We start from the raw sequence: 26132 nt of genomic DNA, 5'->3' as shown, positions 1-26132 counted from the left end.
TTGTGTGAATCAATGCTCAGGGGACAGTACACATCCACTGTTGTTAGTGACGTGATGTCAAGTGTGTAATCCCCATTTGACTAACCTGTCAGACTATACTGTATTTTAGGTATTTATGCAGTTCCAATCTTCAGTAAGTCCTCATAGATCTTGTGCCAACAAAGAAAGATTATCATCAATCAAATTGCAAAGCCCGCCTTTAACGAGGGCACAGTAAGTGTAAACTTAGAGCCGTTATTAATCCAGACCTGTTGTCTTTAAATAGCACAGCTAACAACTCCAACTCCAAATAAGCAAACCCTCCAAGAATCTTATTTTATTTGGTGCCCAATACTGCGCATCACACCAGTGCCCACCTGAGGTTGGTTAATGCAGCGGGAGCTGGGAGAGTTATATTGGATGTGACACCCAATCATGGCTATAAATAGCCATCCATTTCCCTCCCAGGAGCTCAGTTATAACTAGCCCGCTCACAGCCATTTGATCAGTCATTTGTAGGGAGCTGACATTGCACGCTGCCTCACTTCACCTCCCTTAATCTCTGACTCACACACACGCACACGCACGCACACACGCACACACACACACACACACACACACACACACACACACACACACACACACACACACACACACACACACACACACACACACACACACACACACACACACACACACACACACACACACACACACACACACACACACACACACACACACACACACACACACACACACACACACACTGCACAGGCAAACCAAGGCTGTATAGCCCAGGGGCCCCAGCTGGGTAGGGGACCCCAGGCCATTGGCCAGATCATTTTGTTTATTTTGGTGGTGGGTTGGGCCCCCCCACCCGCCTCCCAAATAGCATAATTATGAACACATCATAAGAATATAAAAAAAATTAAGAATTACAGGAAATTAGCTTTACAACAGCAACATTTTCTCTCAGCCTCATGGCAAAATGTGTAGAATAGCATGAGATTAGCTATAAAACTGCACATGTTTCTCTTTGCTCCATGTCAAAATGTGTAGAATAGTAGGAAGTTAGCTGTTTTCCTCAAAAAACAGGGGGAGGGGGACTCATGAAGTGCCTTAACTTCATCAGGGCTGTTGATTAGTTAAATTACTAGTCTGCAGTAACTAGCACATTGATTTAGTACTGCAAATGTGGGTTATATTCACTGATTTGCTTGCTTAGAGCTGGAGATGAGTTTTCATGGCCTACATTACAGAAACCATTTACTCCTGAGGTATTAACTGCTGCACCCTCTATAACCACTGTGGTTATTATTTGACCCTACTGGTTATCTATGAATTTTTGAAAGTCTTAAAGAACGATCTTGCCTTGTACTCTTATTATCTCCACCCGTAACAGCCAGAAGAGGCCTGGCCACCCCTCGGAGCCTGGTTTCCCTCTAGGATTCTGCATCTGCACTGCTGGCTATTTGGGGTTTTAGGCTGGATATCTGTATAACACTTTGTGACACATGTTTATGTAAAAAGTGCTTTGTAAAATACATTTGATTGATTGTGTAGCACTGCTTTTACTTGGAAGAGTTATTCATACAATAGAGACAGTACATATGGTCTTGCATACTTTCATTTATACTGTATTTTAACAGTAGACTTACCATATTAGTGAGTGTGATTATAAGAGCCAGATGGACTGTGGGGGTTGGATTTTATTGCTCCTCGTGGAATAATAAAAAAATTAGAAATATATGAGGAATCAATTGGACTAGCAAAAACCATAGCTATAAGAGACTATTTGATCTTTATTGACCCCCATTGACCGATGACGCATATTAGTCTTTGTCCATTACAATGCTGCTATTCTGGGCTTTGGAGTTCTAATATATTAGAACTGTTATTCTTTCACTTTATGTTTGACAAAATTCTTTATTTACATAATTGAGGCCGGTGATGACGGTTATGGTTTCTCTGATGATGGTTCTTTTCAGATACAGGACATTTACTGCATTAGCATCAGTGATGAGTTAATTTGTCTCTGGCATGTAAATTATGCTAGTAGGCTGTAGGGATGTACAGTACTTTTCCACCAAATGAGGTAAGAGTTATTGCCTCATGAATATGCAAACACATCATTTTTCCAGTGTGTCTTTCTTTGACATGATGATATCCAGTCAAATATTACACCAATATTATAATGAAAGAATCTAAACTATTGGGGCTGTATGGATTTCAGCAATACAGGTATGTGTACCTTCTCTTCCAACCTTGCATTCATAATTGGTCACATTCATATTTTACAACAAAACAGTTCAGACAGATTTCAGTTTTAACAATCTTACACAATTGTTTATGGTTTGTGAATAATTCATGTCAGGGAAACGGATATATTTGCCTGTTTCCCTGCATGCCTCTCCAATGTGCAGCTGGTGCCGTTCGACTACGGGAGACGCGCATAATTATTGAGTATCTGTCAAGCAGGCCTATCACTGCGCGGTGTCGCTGAGCCACTATCAATTTGGGAAAGTGAATCATTAAATGAGGACGCAGTAAAGGTGTTTATATTAGTTCATTATGAAAAAGAATGTTGCCATCTGTGGTCTAATGTGTATCACTTCGCAAACACATTAGTAAATGACAGAACTTATGAATGACCCAATGGGGGAAACTTCCCCATATTATAAAACTATATGGATGACATTCTCGTTAGCTTAATGTGATAGCTCATTTTTATTATTCAAACGACTGCAATAGACAGGGCAGGCTCCTCTAACAGTCACCTTGTTTCTCTAGTACGCATGTTCTGTTTACAAGACAATGCGGCGCGTAGCGGTCCCACTGCGTTCTTGTGGAGGTAGTCGTAGGAGGGAGAGGAGATACGAAACATCAGCCCGTGTGGGACTCAAACGCTCAATTACACATACCAGTGAATGCTGCTCCAAATACGTGTGTGGTCTGTTGTGAGAGTAGAAAAATCCACAAGTTTGACTAACGAAATGGTCTGCGGTTCGAAAGGCGCGCCCGCGTCTCCTCACTTCAGCACTCTGGACAGCGCTCCACCAACTTGGAGACGGCGAGACTTGCAGGAGTTACATTCTGTAATGAGGACCAACTGGAGATAAACGACGGTGCAATCATGGTGGATATTACGTGTTTATTATTTACAGGTGTATGTAAAACGCAAGTGGACTTTTCGAAGTGAGACATGGACTTTGTGGAAATTATCTTCGCGTTGTTCATTATTGTGGTCGCAATTGTCTCGTTGTTGTCGAACTTACTGGTGCTGCTATGTTTTGTCCAGAGCACCGAGATCCGCCGACAGGTGCCGGGAATATTCACCATGAACCTGTCTTTCTGCAACATACTTATCACCCTTTTGAACATGCCATCGACATTGGTGGGGATTATCGGAAACCAGCAGCCTTTTGGGGATTGCCTTTGCCATACAGTGAGCTTTCTGGAGACCTTTTTGACTGCGAACACGATGTTGAGTATGGCAGCACTCAGTATAGACCGCTGGATAGCGGTGGTCTTTCCCTTGAGTTACTCCAGTAAAATGCGCTACAAGGACGCAGTGATCATGATGTGCTACTCGTGGCTCCATTCCCTCGCGTTTTCCGTCATCGCCCTCCTGTTCTCCTGGGTTGACTATAGCCACATTTACGCCTCGTGCACCTTGCATTTGAGCGAGGAGAGCGACAGGATAAAGTTCACCATTTTCACCGTCGTTTTCCACGCCACTAGTTTCATGCTCTCTCTACTGATCCTGTGCTTCACCTATCTGAAGGTGTTAAAAGTTGCACGCTTCCACTGCAAGAGGATTGACGTTATAACCATGCAGACCCTGTTCTTGCTGGTGGATATTCACCCAACGTATGTATGTTCCTTTACTTATGAGGTGTGGAATGAATAGCCGTTACAATGGGCTGTAATAACTTTACAGTAGTCTATGATAAGAGGTTATAGCGTCAACCCTGAGGAAACATGCTTAGAAGAAGGTGTTGTAAGGAAATATTAAATGTATATGGTTTTGTCATTTGTTCTGCTGGACTAATAAAAGTTTATTTCTATTTTCAGTGTGAAACAAAGGTGCCTGGTAGAGCAAAAGCGGAGGAAACAGAGAGCCACCAAGAAAATCAGCATTTTCATTGGGTCGTTCATCATCTGTTTTGCTCCCTATGTTATTACGAGGTAAGTGGATTTCCAGTAAACTGCAATACAGGCAGCTGTACAAACAGGTGTTTCATTCACCTACTGTAAACACACACTATTAAAGGGGTATTATAGGGTTTATGAGATTAACACATCACCGGGTGAACAGACTTTGCTCATAAAACTCAGTTAATGAACAGTAAATATATAGGCTATAATCAAATGGTATATACACTGTCTAATATCTTTGCCACGCAGCAAAATAACTGATTGAACAAAGTTCAGTTGAAAGGTGAGGCAATATGCAAGATTGAGCCATATGCATGCACAACGGAAGGTATAATTCAATTTCACCCAATGAGGATTTTTTTGTGTTTATGACAATGATCTCCATCTGTAACTGCAACATCCATCATTAAACAATCCATTATCTGTTGTCATCTAATTTCACTGAACCATGAGATGACATTTATCATACAAAGAGACTTTAATTTCCAAGAACGCACAGCATGACCTAGAGCAGTGGTTCCCAACTCCCGTCCTCCAGTACCCACAACAGTACACATTTCTATTGTAGCCCCGGACAAGAACAACAGATTCAACTCATCAACTAATCATCAGGACCTCAATTAGTTGAATCAAGGTTTTTTTTTTCTGGGGCTACAACAAAAATGTGTGCTGTTGGGGGTACTCGGCAACTGGAGTTGGGAACCACTGGTCTAGAGGGAATGTAGCATGGTAGTTATGGGCAGGTGCCTGACTAGGAATAACAGGGGTTCCATAGAACTCCACATTAATTCAAGAGGAGTGTTTTTAGATGCATCAGTCCGAAACTTTACTTCAGAGCAATAAAAATGCCTCAAAGAACATTACATGAAATCCGATGCAGGTGTGTTAAACAGACCTGGGTGATAGTTTAGATCCTTAAAACTAAACTCTGGACCTCGAAGCCAGTTCCACTACTTCTTTTAATTGTTCCCCGCCAGGTTTAGACCTGGCACACCAGGTGGGTGCAATTAATTATCAGGTAGAAGAACAGAAAACCAGCAGGCTCCGGACCTCGTAGGGTAAGAGGGAAATACCCCTGGTTTAGATAGTGTGTGGGACTCTAGACCCCACCTGACCCCACCTGACAGGTGGGGTGTAGAGGGGGGTGGGGGTGAAATAACAAAAAACATTTTAATGAGGAAAACTGTCTCAGTAATTGGCATGACCTTTAACCCCCTGTGCACACAATGGAAAGAGTCGGAATTACTTGATGAAGGGGAAATTGCTGCTTATTGGCAGGATTGATCCTCTATCACTCACTACATGCGTCATTAGCATTTATGCATACCAGTGGGCAATAATAATGTAGCAATGTTCATGTTATACATATTTCTAATGAATACATATTTTATGTATATTATTATTACCTTTAGTATAATGCTAGTCGCCCACGCTGTTTATCGGCCGAACAATAAAGACACATTTATTCTATTCTTCCTTGCAACCTTAGAGCCTCATGGCATTTCATAGAATAACAACTGAGTTACCACAAAACAATCTCAATAGCAAACAGAACACCTCGCTGCAAGATAAATACCATGCTTTGAATATGGGATAACATTTGCCCTTTCTAAAAGGCTATTTTCCGAACTCTAACTTGACCTCTGCCTTCTCAGGCTGACGGAGCTGCTTCCCTTCGTGGGCATCAATCGCCACTGGGGAATCTTCAGTAAGTGCCTGACATACAGCAAGGCTGCGTCCGACCCCTTTGCCTACTCCCTCCTGCGTCAACAGTACAAGAAGGTCTTGGTTACCGTCATCAACCGGCTGCTGCGCCGTGACCTGTACCCATCGTCTGGCCACAACAGCTCTCTGGACACAGAGAACGACTACTCTCTCCATAGGATCAGTTAATAGCACCATTTTGGACATAACAAATATACCACAGACAGACAGCCCAAAAATAAAGGTTTCCTTATGGCAAAAGGGCAGGAGCTGAGAGATGGTCAGAAAAAGGGATTGTTGGAGAAGAAAAGAGATAGTGAGAGAGAGGGAGATGTTGTGGGAGGAAAAGCAAGAGGGGAGGAGTAGGATATAGGGAGACAGGAAAATCGGAGGGGTAGACAGAGGAAGATGACAAGATGGACTGTGCAAAGAATGATCGCATTCGGGGATGTTTGCTCCAGGCTTATTGGTAAAAAAGCAAGTTTATTGATCTATGGTTCACTGGTAGAACCACACACACAACACGATGGCACATAGCCAGAATCAAATATATCAATGTTATTGAATCAGCTAGGGGCTCCTTGAATCATAAACGGATGAATCACACCATTAGAGACAGAATTATTGTCTCTGCTGAGTAGCAAGGTATGCTAGTGGGCACTTGTCTACCATAACAACCTCTTTATAAAGAAGCTGACATAGCCAAATGTACAGACCTTTTGACACCCATATAGAACACAGGGAAGTGCTATGAAGGTTATTAATCTCTTGTTGACAGATGCACATAACATACATGGTAGTACCATATGTCGACAGACAGTTGGATGCTACGACTAACGAGGAACTCTGTTCCGGTACGCTGATTTTTCGTCACTGATCAGTTGAACGAATCACTATTTCGCAGGTGCTCAAGTCTTTCGAATTTCGGTAGGGGAAGGGACATTGGGCCCATGGACTTGCCTGAAATGGCTGAGAGTTTCCGTTTAGAGGGGTGGCGACTTCGCTAGTCATGTTCGTAAATTTTCTAACACGTCTCACCCCAGAACTTAATGGAGCATTTGACGCAATTATTCAAAATGTTAGTTCTGGGTGCCTGAGCTTACAAGGTTATGGACTGTTAACAGTGCATAGGGAGGATGGGAACGCTTAGCTAGCTGCTGGCTAGTAGCCATTGGGCCACTGGTGCAATTTCAAGGGGCATCAAGCAATTTCTTGAAGTTAAAATGTGTACTTGTCAATGAAGGGTACTCGCTGTGGCAAGTACTGCTAAATAGATGGCCATGTTATGTAGACTATGGACTGTGTTAGACTCATTGGGTTAGACTACTACTGCAGTTGTTCACAATTTCTTCATGTCAATCACTGGAAATGAATGCACTTTGTATTTCTCTCAGAGCTACTAGTTACAGGAGCCAAAGGCAAATATCATGTTTACTATGATATTAGCATGTTGTAACTGAATGTACTACATAAAGATAATTTTGACTGAAATGGCTTTGTACTATTGTGTATAATACTTTATTTTGCCAAATATCCATATTAACATTTCCAGTCATTGCTGGTAATGTTTATATGGATATTTATAAATACCTGATGTTAACTTTATCAAACTATGTTGCACTGTATTAGAAACAATATTATTTATTTGATCTTAAAATGAAATAAATGTGCTATAGGGGAATAATGTTACGTTCAATAAGTGCTTTAAACACGTTATTGTGTGTGTGCCAGAATTCAATATACAGTATGACTGTTTAGCTCCTATAGTTGCTTCATCAGAACTTGTTCCTTTAGATGTATAGACACAAATTATTTAATTCTGTAAGCCACTTGCTGTAGCCTACATTGGCAGTGTGTGAGTAAAGATGTTGGTGAAAAATGTGCAATAAAGCTGTCAAATAACAAGCATCATTTGATACCAGGCCATATGAGACAACATAACAGAGACATTTAGAAGCATATCTCATATCTAATGCCCATCTGGCATTTTATCTTGGCAGATGCATCACCAGCTGTTTTGCAGGTGCTAGACTAGAGGCTGCCTGGATACACAATTCAACGTTTGTGTCACCACACCTCGATCGAATAACCCAATAACTAGTTGCCATGCAGCAAGTAGGAGTACGGTGATATTATTAAAGGCCTCTGTATGATTGATTGTTGATTGGTTAAAAGGGATCAAAGGATTGGCTCGAGCGAGGACTGAAGGGCGGGAAAAATTCATCGAGCAAGCCTATTTATTTTATAGAGCATATGCACTGTCAACATACATGTCCAATAAATGAATGCATTTTAAGGTAAGAAATTAAAGGTTAACATATGTGGAAATGGTTGAGTAAAACTGTTTACACTATAGGATTGGTAAGAGGTGTATTTCAGAAAGTTTATTTGCAGCATGTTTTCAAGCACAATCCTCCAACTCCAGCCTTCTGCCACTTCTGTCCGGAACATTTCCCTCTGTAATTTGATAGTGGACCGTAATACTTGTAATAAACTCACTTTTTAGGGAAGCTCTCAAAGTTTTCGTGTAATTAGGCGCAGTAGGCTTGAGGTGCCACATCACAAAATATGGAATTTATGCGGAAGAAAATTAAGACTATTGTTTTTCTGAATGCACTTGTAACGGTTATCTGGTGTGCCTCTCCGCGCTGCGACCCTGGATACGAATTTAACGGTAAAGTACTCCGCTTGCTATAATAACACACATGGTGTGTTTTGTTCACAGGAGTGATGTGATGCTATTCCTGAAATATGTTTTATCTACAAGGCATTGGTTCAGAGGAATTTAATCTTAAACATAGACAAACTATTGTAGTCTATTTTAATTCACAAGCTGCTAACAGTAACAAAAGTAAAAGTAACCTCTTACTTTTAAATTAGTGCGAAATAAAATGCTTAATTTCTTTAGAGAATGATAGAATTGTAGAGTTGTATAGAAATATTAAGGTAGATATCCATCACTAGTGAGAGGTCATCTGATCCTAAGAATGAGAGTTCTTAGAAAATTAATACGATTTTACTGACAGACCAACCTGGTCTCAGAGCATTTCGTATTATATTTTACGTAAATCCGATACGTTCTCTTTAGTATGATATGTTAAGTTTCGTATGGTATGTATTAATTTGTGATTGTCCATCACCCATTTAGTATGATATGTTAGAAAGTACAATTCGTATTATATGTTACAAATTTGCAAATGTACAATATGTTACGAATTAGAAAAACGTATGCTATGTTACGAATTCTAGCTAGGTGGCTAGGTGACTAACGTTAGCTAGCTGGCTAACATTTAAAGGGTTAAGGTTAGCATCAGGGGAAGTGTTAGCTAAAATAGTTAAGGTTGGGGTTAGGAAAAGAGTTAACTAAAAGGGTTAAGGTTGGGGTTAGGGTTACGGGACAGGTTAGCTAACATGCTAAGTAGTTACAAAGAGCTAGAAAGTAGTAAGTAGTTGAAAAGTTTCTAATGAGGTAAACTGTTAAAGTTATCCGTGATGAGATATGAACTTGCACCCTTGTTTTTGCCTAAAGTAACCATCTGTCTTACGTAACCATACCAATCGTAACATATTATACTAATTTGAGTGTCTTGGATTTATGTTTACTATATTACGTCTAGTCTATGAGACCAGGCTATTTGTGAGGAGAGATGGTAAAGCCAGATAAAGGGTTCATAAAAACAGACTAAAGTCGCCAATAACGGTGGTGATAAATGTTATTCTGCCATCTAGTGTTGAAGGTATGAAATTAACTAACAAAGGTTTGTCTTTTAGGTCGTTTTTGCAAAGAACCAGAACCGGAAAAACGTATGTATTTCTTTCATCAAGAAACCCTTCAAACTTATGTAAATGTAATGTGTGTACAGGGTTGACTGACAACATCTAGTAAGGTAATTATGGCTTTAGGCGGGCAGTAGGATATTCAATGGGATATTACGGCCTTAAGGCATCTCCGAGCTCTCAAGTGTATTTTTGGATGATACATAGCTGTATGAAATATTCACATTTTAATCTCCAGACATAATAGAAATATTTGGACTTCATCCTTTTTGGTACTGCAGAGAGGTAGCTATATATGAGATAATAAAAATGTTTTAGACAAAGGGATGGATTCTTGCATGCATATACATATGACAGTTTAATATCAGGTTATGTATATTTTCCATGTCAAGGAAATGAGTGATGATTGCTTATTGAACATCTTAGCTATATTTCTTAAATAAATGAACTGAGAACAAATGTAAAGATACAAGAGGAAAACACCTGGCCAATACCCCTAAACATACTGATTTACAATGGAGAGAACAGGTGGGGCGGGTTGACACTACGCCCCACCTGAAAATAATTAATAACAAATCAATTGTTCTAAGAATATTTTGCCACTCACATTACAAAAGCATCCAAAGGTTCCATCGAAGTTAATTGCAAAGATTACATAATAGTATGAAACAATACATGGTATTATGAAGTGTTATGTTAATGATGTTATATTACAACCTATTGATGTACTATGTGTATTTTATGCATGAATGATTCAACATGGTAAGCTATGAGTCTACATTCAGATCAGTCACCATATAGTACTGAATCTCTTCCATCTTTCTGAACCTGCTTCTTGGTTGCCTCTCTCCTCTACCCAGCCAAGTGCGTGGACATCATGATGAACTACTGCGACGACATGTCCTACACCCACACCATGTTCCCCAACATCCTGGGCCACAGGATCCGTGAGGAGGCCGAGCTGGGCCCCGAGTACCTCCTCCTCAGTGTGGTACACAACCTGCTCAATGGAGAGTGCACCCCGGACATCCGCATGCTGGGCTGCTCAGTGCTGGTGCCACGCTGTGAGAAGGAGAAGGTGTGTAGCTAACAAAGGATAATGTAATAACACTGGATAATGTAATAACTTTCAATAATGTCATAACTTTCATTAAAGTAAGAACGTTTTATTTTATAATGTAAGGTGCTCAAGCCGTGCAGGAGTACCTGCGAGGCGGTGCGTAAGAACTGTCGCCACGCCTTCGAGGGCATCGAGATGGCCTGGCCCTACTTCTTGGACTGTGACCGCTTCTTTGTCAGCGATCAGGAGGGTTGTTACGACCCTCTGGAGGGCCTACGAGGTAACAACCACAGTTTAACTGGTGTCATATCATAAAAGTGACTATCAATCTATGATAGAGACTACAATAGGACACTAACTACTGTACAGTAGGATGTTGACTCAAATAGTATTTTCAGACATAAAACAATCACCTGAGCAAAATGTACGACTAGAGATAACCATGTGTGTCAATATTATTACAAGATTATATCAATGTAAAGAAAAATAGCACCCAAACCCCCTCTAATAACAGAAGCATCCTTGGAGGGCCAACTGAGAATGGCGTTGCTATGCAGATTTATGACAGTCGCCTGGTTGCCACATGAGCCCTTGTGGTAAGGTGACCAGATGTCCCCGATTTCCCCAATTTTAGTGGCCTGTCCCCAGTTCGAGTTGTCCCCGAAATTGTCCCTGATTAGCCCCTCAGAAAGAAAAAAGCAACTCTGAAGTTAGAGGGCTGATATTTCAATAATCAAACTCTGTATCCAATCAGATTTGCATGTAAAAATTGTGGAAGGGTAATCAGTTCCTGTGTTATAATTAATACAAGTAGCCTATTAGAATGGAAAATAGCGAAAATGTGTAGCTAAATATAGTTCCATGCCATTGTTTATTATATTTTCGTGCAGCTGCCCCCACGTAGGCTTTTGTGACTTGGAAAGGATCTATATTTGCATCAACTATACAAAGCCATCAAAAAGAACCCATAAGCAAGATGTTAGAGATTTGACAACTGCAATAACATCATGTGTCAGCCATATGGGAACACATACAAATTATGTCTCTTTATGTCCACAGGCAACGTTGTTAACATATCTGCCATTAATATCTTGACTCGCACAAGATATACTGTGTGCTTTTTAACAAGTCTATGAATTCACGTGAAGTGATCAGTCTAACTTCAGTTCCGTACAGTTTGTTTCTCTCTGTGGCTGCAACCAACGCACACCCCAGCTGTGAAATTGCTCTCAATGAGTGTTCATGAGTCTTCTCTTCCCTTGTACTCTCTCTATTTAACTCCACAGCTGCGCTTTCACACCATAAACAGGTCCTACAGTAGCCTGTACTGACAAAATAACAGTTGAATGTTCATATAGCCATTTCCCAGAAACATATCATAGATATGAATGTACATATTATACATACAATGTGATATGGTTATAGATATGCACACAGATGGTGGTACCACATTTTGCATAACAGTTTTTAGTGTAGTGTGAAATCTGTTTCCAAACGGATATTAGATTCTAACTGAAACACAAGCTGATGTCTGGCAACCCTACTAAGCTTTATAATTCTTTCCATGCTGATATTTATTTTGAACTGATATCTTTAGTCTTATGTCTCAACTTTGATTGGTTGCTTACCTTTCAGGTCTGGCACATTTGCCTAAATGAGCACATTTATATAGATGTGCAGACCTGGGCTAGAATGTAGACTTTCCACTTTCTCTAATTCATCAGTCTCCTGACATTTTACAGGGCTCTACTCGGCATGAGATGAAAGACTAAGGCCGTATTTAGTAAAATGGTATTCTGATATCCATCCAATTTATTTAAGTGAGGCGGTTTATTGAAGCATGGTTATGCTTTCAAATGTAAACTTTTCTATGACATTGAATCAAAAGTCACGCTTGCTAGTTAATACAAAAGTGTCTTAACTGGCTTGGAACACTATTGATCTTTATATCTTTGGCTACACTTTATAACAACTTTTACGAATAAGCCATTATTATAAAAATGTCACCATCTCTTCTTTCTCATAGTGACACAGGAAGAAGACCAGGCCAGTATAGATAATACCTCTGAGGAGCCTCATACTGTCATCCAGTTTAGCTATCAGTCTAACGCCCAGATGAACAGCATCCTGAAGAAGACTGCAGCGCGATGCCCTGAAATTGCCACAACTTACAGCATTGGCCGCAGTGTGGAGGGCAAAGACCTGCTAGTGATCGAGTTCTCAAACAACCCTGGAGTACATGAATTACGTGAGTACAAAGGGTCCTCAAATATACAGTACAGTGAGAGGGAGTCCTGGGTTCAGAGTTCAACCAGAGATAGTGTGTCTTTTCTGATTGTTGAACTTGACCTTAAGCTGCTCTCTTGGCCAGGTCTCCCTTGAAAAACAGATAATTCATCTCAAGCGACTTTCTTGCTGAATAAATGTTATGTAAGTCCCTATCCTGTTGCCTCATATCAACAGTTGAACCGGAGATGAAGTACATAGGCAACATGCACGGGAACGAGGTGTTGGGTCGCCAGCTGTTGATCTATCTGACCCAGTACCTGTGTTCAGAGTACCTGCTGGGGAACCATCGCATCCAGAGCCTGATCAACACCACGCGCATCCACATCCTGCCCTCCATGAACCCTGACGGCTATGAGCTGGCTGCTGCTGAGGTCCAGGGCACCAACGACCCCGAGAATGAGGAGGTAGGTTGAATCAATGTTGTTGCTATGTTATTTGAACGTAATTCAAACATGATGGTGAATCAACATGGAAGACTTACTGGCATTGAAAGTATACACACATTCTACCAGGTTTTTACCAGAATTCAACGGCAGGTCGCAACGTTAAGTTTATTCAGCACCACAGGAGGTTGGTGGCACCTTAATTGGGGAGGCCAGGCTCGTGGTAATGGTTGGCGCAGAATCAGTGGAATGGTATCAAATACATCAGACACATGGTTTCCATTATTATGAGCTGTCCTCCCCTCAGCAGTCTCCTGTCTTCAACACTGAATTCACATTAGTCGACAACACCAATCAAATATCAATCGTATAATATTCACTGCTCGATACTTACAGTATACTATCCACTGTATGAAACTCTACAGGCTCAGAACTACTACAGCTGGACCCTGGGTCGAGGTAACGCCCAAAACATTGATCTGAACAGGAACTTCCCTGACCTGACCGCTGTCGCCTACGGCCGCCGCAGACACCGGCATTTCCGTAGCGACCACATCCCAATCCCAGACGCTTACTGGTTTGATAAGGTACCGTATGAATTCCTATCGATTTATATGCATGTTTGCATTGATTGTGTGGTGTTTATGCTACTGGATATGAATACATGTGTCAAATATCAAATGACAATTGCCTTACGTGTATTTTGGCATTAGGCCGGACAAAGTTTATTTACTGTTTAACTGATTTTTGTTCTAGAAAGTGAGGCAAAAAAACAAAACAGAAAAACAAATGACTCCAAATTGATACCAAGTGAAAGGGTTTTTCTGTCACAAACATTTAAAGGAATGGACCAAGGCGCAGCGTGTGTTGAGTTCCACATCTTTATTTGTAGTGAAACTTCCAGAAAAACAATAAACCAACAACGAAACGTGAAAGCAGTGGTGCAACGTGCACAACACAAAAACAATATCCCACAAAGCAGGTGGGAACAGGGAACCCTTAAGTATGATCCCCAATTAGAGACAACGAACATCAGCTGCCTCTAATTGGGAACCATACTAAGAGCTCCAACATAGAAATGGAAAGACTAGAACACCCCCTAGTCACGCCCTGAAACTACAGGGTGAGGGTGTGACATTTTCATAAATAGTGGAGAAGGAATAAATGAGTACTTTACCACATTGTCCTACGCACCTGTGCAAGCTCTAGGACTAATGTGGGTTTCAAGAGTTATATTATTCCAAGTGAAAACCTACGCTAGGAAATCCTTCCTGTATTATTTTGAAAAAGAATGCAGATGATGTTACAATGTTAATTGTTATAATCATGGGAAATTAAGCAAAGGCAGTATATATTGTGACAGTTTCTTTATTCTGAACATATCACCGATAAACATCAATAGCAGTATTATTAACATATGATGTATAATAGGATACAATATAAACTGTGTGAAAAAATTATTGACTTAATGTATAATCAGTTCATTACTTAAATGTATAGCCTAACTCGACTTCAACAAAATATGAATACAAGACAAATATTAAAAGGCCTATCGTAGACGAGACATTATAGGAGAAATAGACTACTGTATATAAAGAGGGCCAATCATTCAAGTTAGGTCTGTCAAATGAATGCATCACTGGAAAAAGTGCAATCCAATCCCTGTCATCTACAGGATAAAACTTTATTTAATGTTCAGTGGCTTGCGAAAGTTTTCACCCCCCTTGGCATTTTTCCTATTTTGTTGCCTTATAACCTGGAATTAAAATAGATTTTTGGGGGGTATGTATCATTTGATTTACACAACATGCCTACCACTTTGAAGATGCAAAATATTTTTTGGGGTGAAACAAACAAGAAATAAGACAGAAAAACAGAAAACTTGAGCGTGCATAACTATTCGCCCCCTAAAAGCAATACTTTGTAGAGCCACCTTTTGCAGAAATTACAGCTGCAAGTCTCGTGGGGTATGTCTCTATAAGCTTGGCACATCTAGCCATTGGGATTTTTGCCCATTCTTCAATGCAAAACTGCTTCAGCTCCTTCAAGTTGGATGGGTTCCGCTTTTGTATAGCAATCTTTAAGTCATATCACAGCTTCTCAATTGGATTGAGGTCTGGGCTTTGACTAGGCCATTCCAAGACATTTACATGTTTCCCCTTAAACCACTCGAGTGTTGCTTTAGCAGTATGCTTAGGGTCACTGTCCTGCTGGAAGGTGAACCCCCGTCCCAGTCTCAAATTTCTGGAAAACAAACAGGTTTCCCTCAAGAATTTCCCTGTATTTAGCGCCATCCATCATTCCTTCAATTCTGACCAATTTCCCAGTCCCTGCCGATGAAAAACATCCCCACAGCATGATGCTGCCACCACCATGCTTCACTGTGGGGATGATGTTCTCGGGGTGATGAGAGGTGTTGGGTTTGTGCCGGACATAGCATTTTCCTTGATGGCCAAAAAGCTACATTTTAGTCTCATCTGATCAGAGTACCTTCTTCTATATGTTTGGGGAGTCTCTCACATGCCTTTTGGCGAACACCAAACATGTTTGGTGGACAGATACTCCAATCTCCGCTGTGGAGCTTTGCAGCTTCTTCAGGGTTATCTTTGGTCTCTTTGTTGCCTCACTGATTAATGACCTCCATGCCTGGTCCGTGAGTTTTGCTGGGCGGCCCTCTCTTGGCAGGTTTGTTGTGGTGCCATATTCTTTAAATTTTTAAATAATGGATTTAATGGTGCTCAGTGGGATGTTCAAAGTTTCAGATTTGTTTTATAACCCAACCCTGATCTGTACTTCTCTACAACTTTGTCCCTGCCCTGTTTGGAGAGCTCCTTGCTCTTCATAGTGCCGCTTGCTTGGTGGTGCCCCTTGGTTAGTGGTGTTGCAGACTCTGGGGCCTTTCAGAACAGGTGTATAAATACGGAGATCATGTGACAGATCATGTGACACTTAGATTGCGCACAGGTGGACTTTATTTAACTAATTATGTGACTTCTGAAGGTAATTGGTTGAACCAGATCTTATTTAGGGGCTTCATAGCAAAGGGGGTGAATACATATGCACGCACCACTTTTCCTTTTTTGATTTTTTTGAATTTTTTGAAACAAGTTATTTCATTTCACTTCACCGTTTTGGACTATATTGTGTATGTCCATTACATGAAATCCAAATAAAAATCAATTTAAATTACAGGTTGTAATGCAACAAAATAGGAAAAATGCCAAGGGGGGAATACTTTTGCAAGGCATAGAGTAGAATATTTATGTTTTTCTAATTCAAGATTGATTGACAAGAAAGAATTGTAATAAAATGAAATGTTAATGTATAATGAGTTCATTACCTGAATGTATCATATACTGAGCCTATAGGCTAAACAAAATATGAATACAAATATGAATAGGCCTATCATAGACAAGGCCTTTAATTTGAAGAAAGAGGCACAATCATTCAAGTTAGGTCTGTCAAATGAATGTAGCTTTGAGAAAAGTTAATTTCAATCCGGCCATAGAGTATAGCCTATCTATCGTATAATCTACCGAATGTTTGTTTGATTTAAAATGCGCAATTAGAAGCATCCTTCCATTACAGAGCAAGCTTTATTAAATTCGAGGTCAGTAGGCCTATACAGTCAATCACTCACCGCATCCTCCTTCAATTGCCTCATCCGGCTGCCAGGAAAAGCACCCACCTTGGAGATTGTCGACCACATCATTGTGGAGGTCCTTATCTGCGCGAAGTGTGTGCGTGCCACTGGCGATGCATTTTGCAGGATATGCTGTTCTCCGGGCGCATGATAACTTCAAACACATTCTGTCTACAGGCAGTAGGCTTCCGGTCAAATGTAAGTTATGAACCACAAATCATTATACAGCCGTCACACTTCGATGTCACTCATTTTGACTTCAATTTGGTTTTGCAAAATACTCTCAGCTTGCACTGGGGAATGCCCTGATCTCTGGCCAGTCGTTCGGTTCGATGATGACATTGTTGTTTTGGGTTATTAATTGCTTCTAAAAGGTCAACAAATTATGCATTAACCATGAATTTAACCGATTGTTTGTTAATAACGAGACTCCCCACCACGTTTAACCTGGACACATAAATAGTGAGAATTTGCGGTGGCCTCAATTATGCTGGCATGCGAGAGAAATTAAACATATTCACATACATGTCCCGAGCATGTGTGTCACTGTCCAATTAGAGGCCTGAACATAACAATCGCGTGATCTGAGGGGTTTGGTCTTTGATTCTCACTTATCAGTTTGGGAAATCCTCAAGGTAGAGCGGACAGTGCATTACAGAATAAGAACAAAGTACCTCATAAATTGAGAAGGGTGCAATTGTGGCCTGCAATTTGGGGCATTCCTGCATCTACAGGAACCCCTCTTTATACTTCAATTTGTCAATTTTTAAGCTAAGACAGGCGGGAGGCATTCATGCAGAAACCAATGGGATGCTCGATGGGGGGTGTTCATGAAGGAACCAATGGGATGCTTGATGGGTGGCATTCCTGCAGAATCAGGAATGCCCACATGCAGGATCGCCCTGCAGGAACGCCCTGAAGCGGGCTGCAGTTGCACACTATTGCATTTTTAAAAGAAAAGTCAAGCAGGGCATCCGTTAAATAGTAAATCAAGTTTGTGTGTCCTTATTGATGTATCGTCAATATTTGATATCAAGATATGTAATTGAGCTTTGAGCTTCACCAATCATTTCCTGTTGTCATGCCATCATTATTTTGTTGTTGTGATATGACCAGCTGAAGATGGTGACATATGATTTATAAGCCGGTCTGTATGTGTTTTATATAAATCAGGTAGCTCCAGAGACATACGCAGTCATGAAGTGGATTAGGTCCATTCCCTTTGTGCTCTCAGCTAACTTCCACGGAGGGGAGCTGGTGGTGTCCTATCCCTACGACCTCTCCAAACACCCACTAGAGGAGAAGATGTTCTCCCCCACGCCAGACGAACAGGTATGTAGGACTGACAGCAACATGTACTCTTCACTCCAACATGAACAATACTCTCCAGAATGGACTGCACTCGATGACCTGAAGTGTGTCTATTGCAGAGAGCTGTCCAATTGATTGTTCATGCTCTGCATTTATGATGATTCATGACCACATTCTTGAGAAAAATGTTTCATCTACAAGATTTCCTTTGCGGTCACATGTGTAGGAAATGTATCTTAGCTGCTTACAAATCAAACTAACATTTCAAATCTATTTAACAGTAAACAGAACTAGCCGTTATCTTTTTTTATGAATGAGAAAGACATATGTTTTATTTTTTGCTGCAGATATTCAAGCAGATAGCGAGAACATATGCAGATGCCCATGCTACCATGTCAGGAAATAACTCTGAAAGGTGTGGGAACTTTGGCAGCATCGGCCAGGACGGCATCATTAATGGAGCAAAGTGGTACAGTTTCGCAGGTGGTAAGTTTAAAGTAACTGTCCAGTGTTTCCAGATTTCTAATAAATATGACCTATAAATATAGCTGCGAGCAGCAATGAACAGGGTTCACAGGATGACAGAAAGGAGACAATATCAGTTGGATAACAAAGCAAGCACTCCATCATGTAGGAACTATCTCCCTTTGTGTGCCATCAGTGAAAGTATTACCATGTTTATCTCTCAAAACCACAAGGATGACGCAAGTGAAGTTTAGTCTAGGGCTGTAGCTTGAAATACAGCAGGTATTCATTCTTAAATTAATTACTTAATGTTTTGATTTTATATACAATTCTAGGGTCAATTTCACTAATGTTAAGATTTGTTGAATATTTTCAGCTTATTTTCATGATATTTCACATTGTTCGTCTGCATAATTTATATCTAGCATTCATTTGCATAAGACAAAGTCCATTTGATCAATAGTTATTGGTGCCACTGGTGCCAATGACCTCTATAGTGCCACCAACTGGTCAGGTGCAGCCATCTAAGATTGCAGTGACTATAGCCACACAGCTTCTAAGGACATATACATAAGGTATACATACCAAATTTCATAGCTCCATGTCCATCATTTAAGTTCTTATAGCCCTGGTGTGATTTGGTGCCATCTAGTGGTTTAGCGTGGCCAACTTTGAATGCAGCAACTAATCATTCTCAAATTCATCAGAGGCTAATTCATTGAGTGTATCTGGAGTCAATCTGACTCATTAGGGATGTGCATCTCTCCTTACAAGCACGATTCGTTACGCATCTAGATACATGTGCTCCGATACAATACAGGAACCATACTTTTAGTTTGAATCAATTCGGTGTGATTCAGTTTGATTAGTGTAATGAATCAATGTGATTCGGTTCGATACGATTCATGTGTGTCTAGGGACCTGAGCTAGGCCATAGGGCAGACTGAGCATCTACCACTATCAGATAAGGATGGGCTATTTATGTTTTTGTCCCCCTTACTTTTTATCTGAAATCCACATCACTCACTGATTAACTTGTCATATAGCAGATTAAAATGTTTTGAGCTAGTAATATGTCAATATTTATCTTTTGAAATTAGCTATGACATACAGTACATGGCAAATTAATATAACACAGCTTTTGTTTTCACCCCGTCTCGAAAGGTAATGGTTTTGACCGTTTGGAGCTTTACTGAGGAGAGCTGTGCTTCTTTCGTTCCAACCAGTGCGGCTCTCAAAAAGTATTGCTGACCTTGTTATGAAATGACAACTACCCTGTTCATGTAAAAATGACCAAATGCACTGGTTAAAGTACTGGTTAAATACAAACGGGTTAAAGCAGAACTACCAAAAATATTTAAATCTCATATGCAGTTAAATCCATAAAAGTTCGATAGGCTGAAGGATAGGACGCATCAATTCAGTCACAGCAGATTATCTGTATTTTCAGAACAATGTTTCGTAGCGTTTTAATCGATTTTCTTACCGTTTGGATCGGTTTGGGCTCCCGTGGACCGATGCACTTGTATCTTAAACATTTGAACCGGGATTAAACATTTGAACCGGGGCCGATGCTTATCAGCGAATCGTTACATCCCTATTACTTATGATTCATGAGAAGTTTTTTGTTTGTTTGTATTTTTAGTATTGGGATAATATGCTAATGTCAAAAATGATGTGCTAATGTGCATCTATAGGTACAGTGTAGCCGTATTTGAATGCAGCAACAATTATTTTTCAAAACCATTAAAGACTGATGTAATGAGTCTAAATACAAAATCTGGAGAGAATCTGATGTATGGTTCATGAGGAGAAGATGATTGCAGATGATTTTGAGCGTAAGCGTTTCATATGCAAAGAATGAGTTGTCAATAATTTCCTTGTTTTTTGAGATATCAATACCAAATTCAGTGTCTTAGGGACATCCATGATAGCGAGTTTCAAGTTGAATAGGCCAAATGGACATGTTTAAATGGACAGGTAAAATCTCATTTTCTCAAGCTAAGTTAAGACATGTAAATAAAGGTTAAACAAAAAATAAAAAAATATGTACCATGGGCCTACATTCCAAATATAGTGCCATTTGGACTAATGGTTCATGAGAAGATTTTTGAAAGTGTTCTTTAGCATATTTTAGCGTATGTACTCATATGCATCTACTGGTATTGTGTGGACATCTTTGAATGCATCAACGTTATTTTCTCAAACTCTTTAGGGACTATTGTAATGAGTCCAAAAAACAAATTTGGAGTGAATATGACTTTTAGATTATTATTTGTATTTGTATTTTTTTAATACTGAGCAAAAATATAAATGTAACATGTAAAGTGTTGGTCCCATGTTTCATGAGCTGAAATAAAAGATCCCTGAAATGTTCCATAAGCACAAAATGTTTCAGCATGATAATGCACTGCCCCATGTTGCAAGGATCTGTACAGAATTCCTGAAATATGAAAATGTCCCAGTTCTTCCACAGCCATTGAAGAGTAGTGGGACAACATTCCACAGGCCACAATCAACTGCCTGATCAATTCTATATGAAGGAGATGTGTCGCACTGCATAAGACAGTGGTCACACAAGATACTGACTGATATTCTGATACACACCGCTACTTTAAAAAAAAGTATCTGTGACCAGATGCATATCTGTATTCCCAGTCATGTGAAATACATAGATAAGGGCCTGATTTATTTATTTAAATTGAATGATTTCCTTATATGAACTGTAACTCAGTAAAATCTTTGAAATTGTTGCATGTTGCGTTAATATTTTTGTTCAGTGTATTTTAAGCATGAGCATTACATAGTCAAAAAAGTTAGTCATAGTTTCCTTATTCTTTAAGATGTCAATGCCAAACTAACATGGCTCATCATGGTAATGTCTTTGATGACCCTAAAAAGTGTCCAGTTGATAAGCCATGATGCGGATTTAAAAAGGATTTAAATGGATGCATAAAATCTGATTTCCTGATTTATCATTAACTCAGCCATCTCTTAACCAATGCCTTAGCTGTTCTCAAACTAAATTAAGAGATGTACCTTGGGCCTACTACATAACACATGTGGTGTTATTTGGACTTATGGTTCATGAGAAGTTTTCCCAAGGTTTTCCAAAATCTATACTGATGGACCTTATGGTTCCTTGATACAAATGTGTTAATCATCAGGAAAGACGCCTACATACAATGTTTCAAGTATCTAGGTCAAATGGGGCGACAGATATGAGGGTTTAAGTGAGACTGACAATAACAGCGCCACCTATAGGCCAATCAGTGCCATTATTTTTTACCAAGTTATTTATGGCCTCAAGGTTCTGTGTCAAATTAGAAAAATGTTACCAATCTATGCTTGAGTTATTTGACCATATCAAGGGGGAACAAATGTATAATGACAATAGGTTTCACAGCTTCGCTAATTGGAATAGTTTTCCTTCCAAAAAAGCTCATCTCAGGAGCCTGACATCATCCTCTATGAGAAAATTGCAAATATTTAAAATGTTGTTTTTTTCTCCACTTTAAGCTGTGGCCACGAATAGCATATAGGAGTGTAAGATGAGTCAACAACATTATTTGGGTATGAGTTAACAGAATATTAACTTTTATAAATTAGATTTCCAATGGACATTTACTTTAAAAAACATGGTCAAATCAGTCTATCAGACTGTTGAAGTGATTTCATAACATTAGATTAAAATAGCTGATGAAGGCTCAATGAAAACCTGCACTTACTTACTTAGCAAGTTGTATTATGAAGTATGAATGCCACCTGGTGGTATTTCTAGTTATTTTCTTTCTACAGTAATGGATTATTGCGATGATGAGTTTGTCATTTCTTTCACTGGTACATATTTCCTCTTGTAATGTGGCCAGGTATGCAGGACTTCAACTACCTCCACACTAATTGTTTGGAAGTGACGGTGGAGTTGGGTTGTGATAAATTCCCAGCTGAGGAGGAGTTATACAGAGGCTGGCAGGACAACAAAGAGGCTCTGCTCACATTCATGGAGTCGGTGAGAGACCTCAAACCCAGCAATTCATTCCAAAACATCCCCCAATCAACCCTTCTGTTTTCAATCACTCATTTTCACAAATCTGAGAGGACTTCTCCACTAACACTACTTCTCGATGTTTCCCAGGTCCACCGTGGAATAAAGGGAATAGTAAAGGATGCGGATGGGAATGGAATCAAAGGCGCAAGGATATCTGTCCGAGGAATAAGGCATGACATCACAACAGGTAATATCTATAGTCAGCTTTACAGATTGCGATTGGTCATTTTTATTGTATGCTTTGGGAATCTAAGTGGTAGTTATTAGATGAATACATACAGTTGAAGTCAGAAGTTTACATACACTTAGGTTGGAGTCATTAAAACTTGTTTTTCAACCACTCCACAAATTTCTTGTTAACAAACTATAGTTTTTTTGCATGACACAAGTCATTTTTCCAACAATTGTTTACAGACAGATTGTTTCATTTATAATTCACTGTATCACAATTCCAGTGGGTCAGAAGTTTACATACAGTAAGTTGACTGTGCCTTTAAACAGCTTGGAAAATTCCAGAAAATTATGTCATGGCTTTAGAAGCTTCTATTTGACATAATAATAATTTGAGTCAATTGGAGGTGTACCTGTGGATGTATTTCAAGGCCTGTCTTCAAACTCAGTGCCTCTTTGCTTGACATCATGGGAAAATCAAAAGAAATCAGCCAAGACCTCAGAAAACAATTTGTAGACCTCCACAAGTCTGGTTCAGCCTTGGGAGCAATTTCCAAACACCTGAAGGTACCACGTTCATCTGTACAAACAATAGTGCGCAAGTATAAACACCATGGGACCACGCAGCCGTCATACCACTCAGGAAGGAGATGCGTTCTGTCTCCTAGAGATTAACGTACTTTGGTGCTAAAAGTGCAAATCAATCCCAGAACAACAGCAAAGGACCTTGTTAAGTTGCTGGAGGAAACAGGTACAAAAGTAGCTATACCCACAGTAAAATGAGTCCTATATCGACATATCCTGAAAGGCCACTCAGCAAGGAAGAAGCCACTGCTCCAAAACCGCCATAAAAAAGCCAGATTACGTTTGCAACTGCACATGGGGACAAAGATTTAACTTTTTGGAGAAATGGCCTCTGGTCTGATTAAACAAAAATAGAACTGTTTGGCCATAATGGCTATTCTTATGTTTGGAGGAAAAAGGGGGAGGCTTGCAAGCCAAAGAACCTCATCCCAACCATGAAGCACTGGGGTGGCAGCATTATGTTGTGTGGGTGCTTTGCTGCAGAAAGGACTGGTGCACTTCACAAACTAGATGGCATCATGAAGAAGGAAAATGGTGTGGATATATTGAAGCAACATCTCAAGACATCAGTCAGGAAGTTAAAGCTTGGTCTCAAATGGGTCTTCCAAATGGACAAAGACCCCAAGCATACTTCCAAAGTTGTGGCAAAATGGCTTAAGGACAACAAAGTCAATGTATTGGAGTGGCCATCACAAAGCCCTGACCTCAATCCTATAGATAATTTGTGGGTAGAACTGAAAAAGCGTGTGCAGGCAAGGAGGCCTACAAACCTGACTCAGTTACACCCGCTCTGTCAGGAGGAATGGGCCAAGATTCACCCAACTTATTGTTGGAAGTTTGTGGAAGGCATCCCGAAACGTTTGACCCAAGTTAAACAATTTAAAGGCAATGCTACCAAATACTAATTGAGTGTATGTAAACTTCTGACCCACTGGGAATGTTTTGAAATAAATAAAAGCTGAAATAAATCATTCTCTCTACTATTATTCTGACATTTCACATTCTTAAAATAAAGTGGTGATCCTAACTGACCCAAGACAGGGAATTTTTACTGGGATTAAATGTCAGGAATTGTGAAAAACTGAGTTTAAATGTATTTGGCTAAGGTGTACGTAAACTTCCGACTTCAACTGTAGCTTTGAGGATTTTAGTAGTAGTTTGAAGTAGTTTCATTTTCTATAATGCTAAAGCTCTAAGAGATCCCATTTTAATTGTGTAAAATAACAGTCATGTCCTGTTTGAGATGTCAGGCTGTGTGTAACCCATTGATTCAAAAGATCCTCTCTCCCTTCCACCCTTTCTTTCTAGCTGAAAACGGAGACTACTGGCGCATGCTAACTGCTGGCATCCACATCCTGACTGCCTCTGCACCAGGCTACACCAGGGCCATGAAAAAGATCCACCTCCCGGCACGCATGCAGAAAGCAGGCCGGGTGGACTTTGTTCTGCAGAAGGCAGTGGTGGAGCCTGACATAGAGGAGGACTATAACATCCCTTCCATGGGAACCTATGAGCGCTTTGACCCCTACAACCAGTTTGAGCGCTATGCCATTAGGGAGCAGAACCAGAACAGAGAGGAGAGGCAGGAGAAACCGTGGTGGTGGAGCTACTTTAGCCGCGCCCACGGATCTGCTCCCACCTGGCTTCTCAGAATTGATTAGAGCTCCTCCACTCCAATAAAATAGAATATTCTATGGCTAATTATATGGCTCCCGTTCCTCCTATAGCCCCCTTTCTCAACTCTGGTCCCTGAGTACCATCAAGGTTTGCAGATGTCTATTACAACTCAATACTAGCAAACATAATTAAATTAATCAAAGGCTTGATAATTAGTTGAATAATGTGTGCCCGTACAGGACTTGAATAAAAAATGTGCAACCCTGGGGGTACTCGGGGACCAGAGTTGAGAACACTGCATTACAGGATCAAAGACAGGCTACTATTTGAGTTGAATATGATTTACATAATGTTATCATAAAAGTAACACATTTTAACGTTACCATTATTATCCGTTGCTTCAAAGTTGTCATAACTGAAGCAAAAGAGGAAATAGCTAGTTGGGTGGCCATCAAGTTGTTCATGATTGCAATATGTAAGCTTAATAAGGCATAGTTAATTTAAATTGTTTTCTCCTAAAGGTAGCCCCCATTCTCAAGCTTTTGCCCTGTTATACTGCTTCACTTTATGCCCATAATGCAACACCGGAAGGTTGAAAGGCTCAAACCATTTGTCTCTCCACCCTCACATATTTGTACGTGTTTACAATAAAAATTATTAAATAACAATAACTATTTCTACTACTGGCTTATTGTATGTTAAATAAAAGAGAAACACATTGTTAACACATTCTCTTCAGTTAAATTTTACTTCCCTTTAAATCTTCCAAAATGAGGTAAGTTTAATTCTTATAACACTGTAAAGTAACTAATTCTCAGACAGTAACTGTCCCAGTTCCACTTTACAATAAGTGTCCCTAAAATGTGTTTACATGGTAGCAAATGACTCCCGTCTCTTTAAAAGATGTAATGGAACTGATTGGCCATAAGAGGGCAGCCTAAT

At 40.0% G+C, this 26132-nt stretch overlaps 2 protein-coding genes across 3 annotated transcripts; both read left to right on the top strand.

Annotated features, from left to right (window-relative positions):
• The first annotated feature begins 2432 nt into the window (after positions 1-2432).
• LOC129835160 (G-protein coupled receptor 26-like) lies at positions 2433-7746 on the top strand. Its single transcript, XM_055900583.1, has 3 exons — positions 2433-3849; positions 4054-4167; positions 5793-7746. The coding sequence occupies exons 1-3, from the start codon at positions 3182-3184 to the stop codon at positions 6028-6030; spliced, it is 1020 nt and encodes a 339-aa protein (XP_055756558.1). The 5' UTR covers positions 2433-3181; the 3' UTR covers positions 6031-7746.
• Positions 7747-8197: 451 nt separating this feature from the next.
• On the top strand, positions 8198-25915 carry LOC129835159 (carboxypeptidase Z-like). 2 transcript variants are annotated; one of them, XM_055900582.1, is made up of 12 exons: positions 8203-8515; positions 9613-9645; positions 10479-10696; positions 10802-10958; positions 12705-12926; positions 13142-13371; positions 13776-13937; positions 18167-18325; positions 18652-18790; positions 22639-22778; positions 22905-23004; positions 24882-25915. In XM_055900582.1, exons 1-12 carry the CDS (start codon positions 8410-8412, stop codon positions 25232-25234), a joined length of 2019 nt encoding a protein of 672 aa, XP_055756557.1. In that variant the 5' UTR covers positions 8203-8409; the 3' UTR covers positions 25235-25915. The 2 variants fall into 2 exon arrangements, with proteins under 2 accessions (XP_055756556.1, XP_055756557.1); XM_055900581.1 differs by having other exon boundaries at positions 8198-8515; positions 22639-23004.
• Positions 25916-26132: the final 217 nt, after the last annotated feature.

Source organism: Salvelinus fontinalis, chromosome 36 (assembly GCF_029448725.1).
Source record: "Salvelinus fontinalis isolate EN_2023a chromosome 36, ASM2944872v1, whole genome shotgun sequence".
NCBI classification, from domain to species: Eukaryota; Metazoa; Chordata; class Actinopteri; order Salmoniformes; family Salmonidae; genus Salvelinus; species Salvelinus fontinalis.
Note: the sequence above shows the minus strand (reverse complement) of the source record. Positions and strands in the feature narration are given on the sequence as shown.

Coding starts and splice junctions, on each gene's coding strand:
- LOC129835160 (XM_055900583.1), top strand. CDS start 3,182: ATGGACTTTGTGGAAATTATCTTCGCGTTGTTCATTATTGTGGTCGCA. Junction 3,850..4,053: donor CTGGTGGATATTCACCCAAC/GTATGTATGTTC, acceptor TTCTATTTTCAG/TGTGAAACAAAGGTGCCTGG. Junction 4,168..5,792: donor GCTCCCTATGTTATTACGAG/GTAAGTGGATTT, acceptor CTGCCTTCTCAG/GCTGACGGAGCTGCTTCCCT.
- LOC129835159 (XM_055900581.1), top strand. CDS start 8,410: ATGGAATTTATGCGGAAGAAAATTAAGACTATTGTTTTTCTGAATGCA. Junction 18,791..22,638: donor GTGGTACAGTTTCGCAGGTG/GTAAGTTTAAAG, acceptor TAATGTGGCCAG/GTATGCAGGACTTCAACTAC. Junction 23,005..24,881: donor AAGGCATGACATCACAACAG/GTAATATCTATA, acceptor CTTTCTTTCTAG/CTGAAAACGGAGACTACTGG.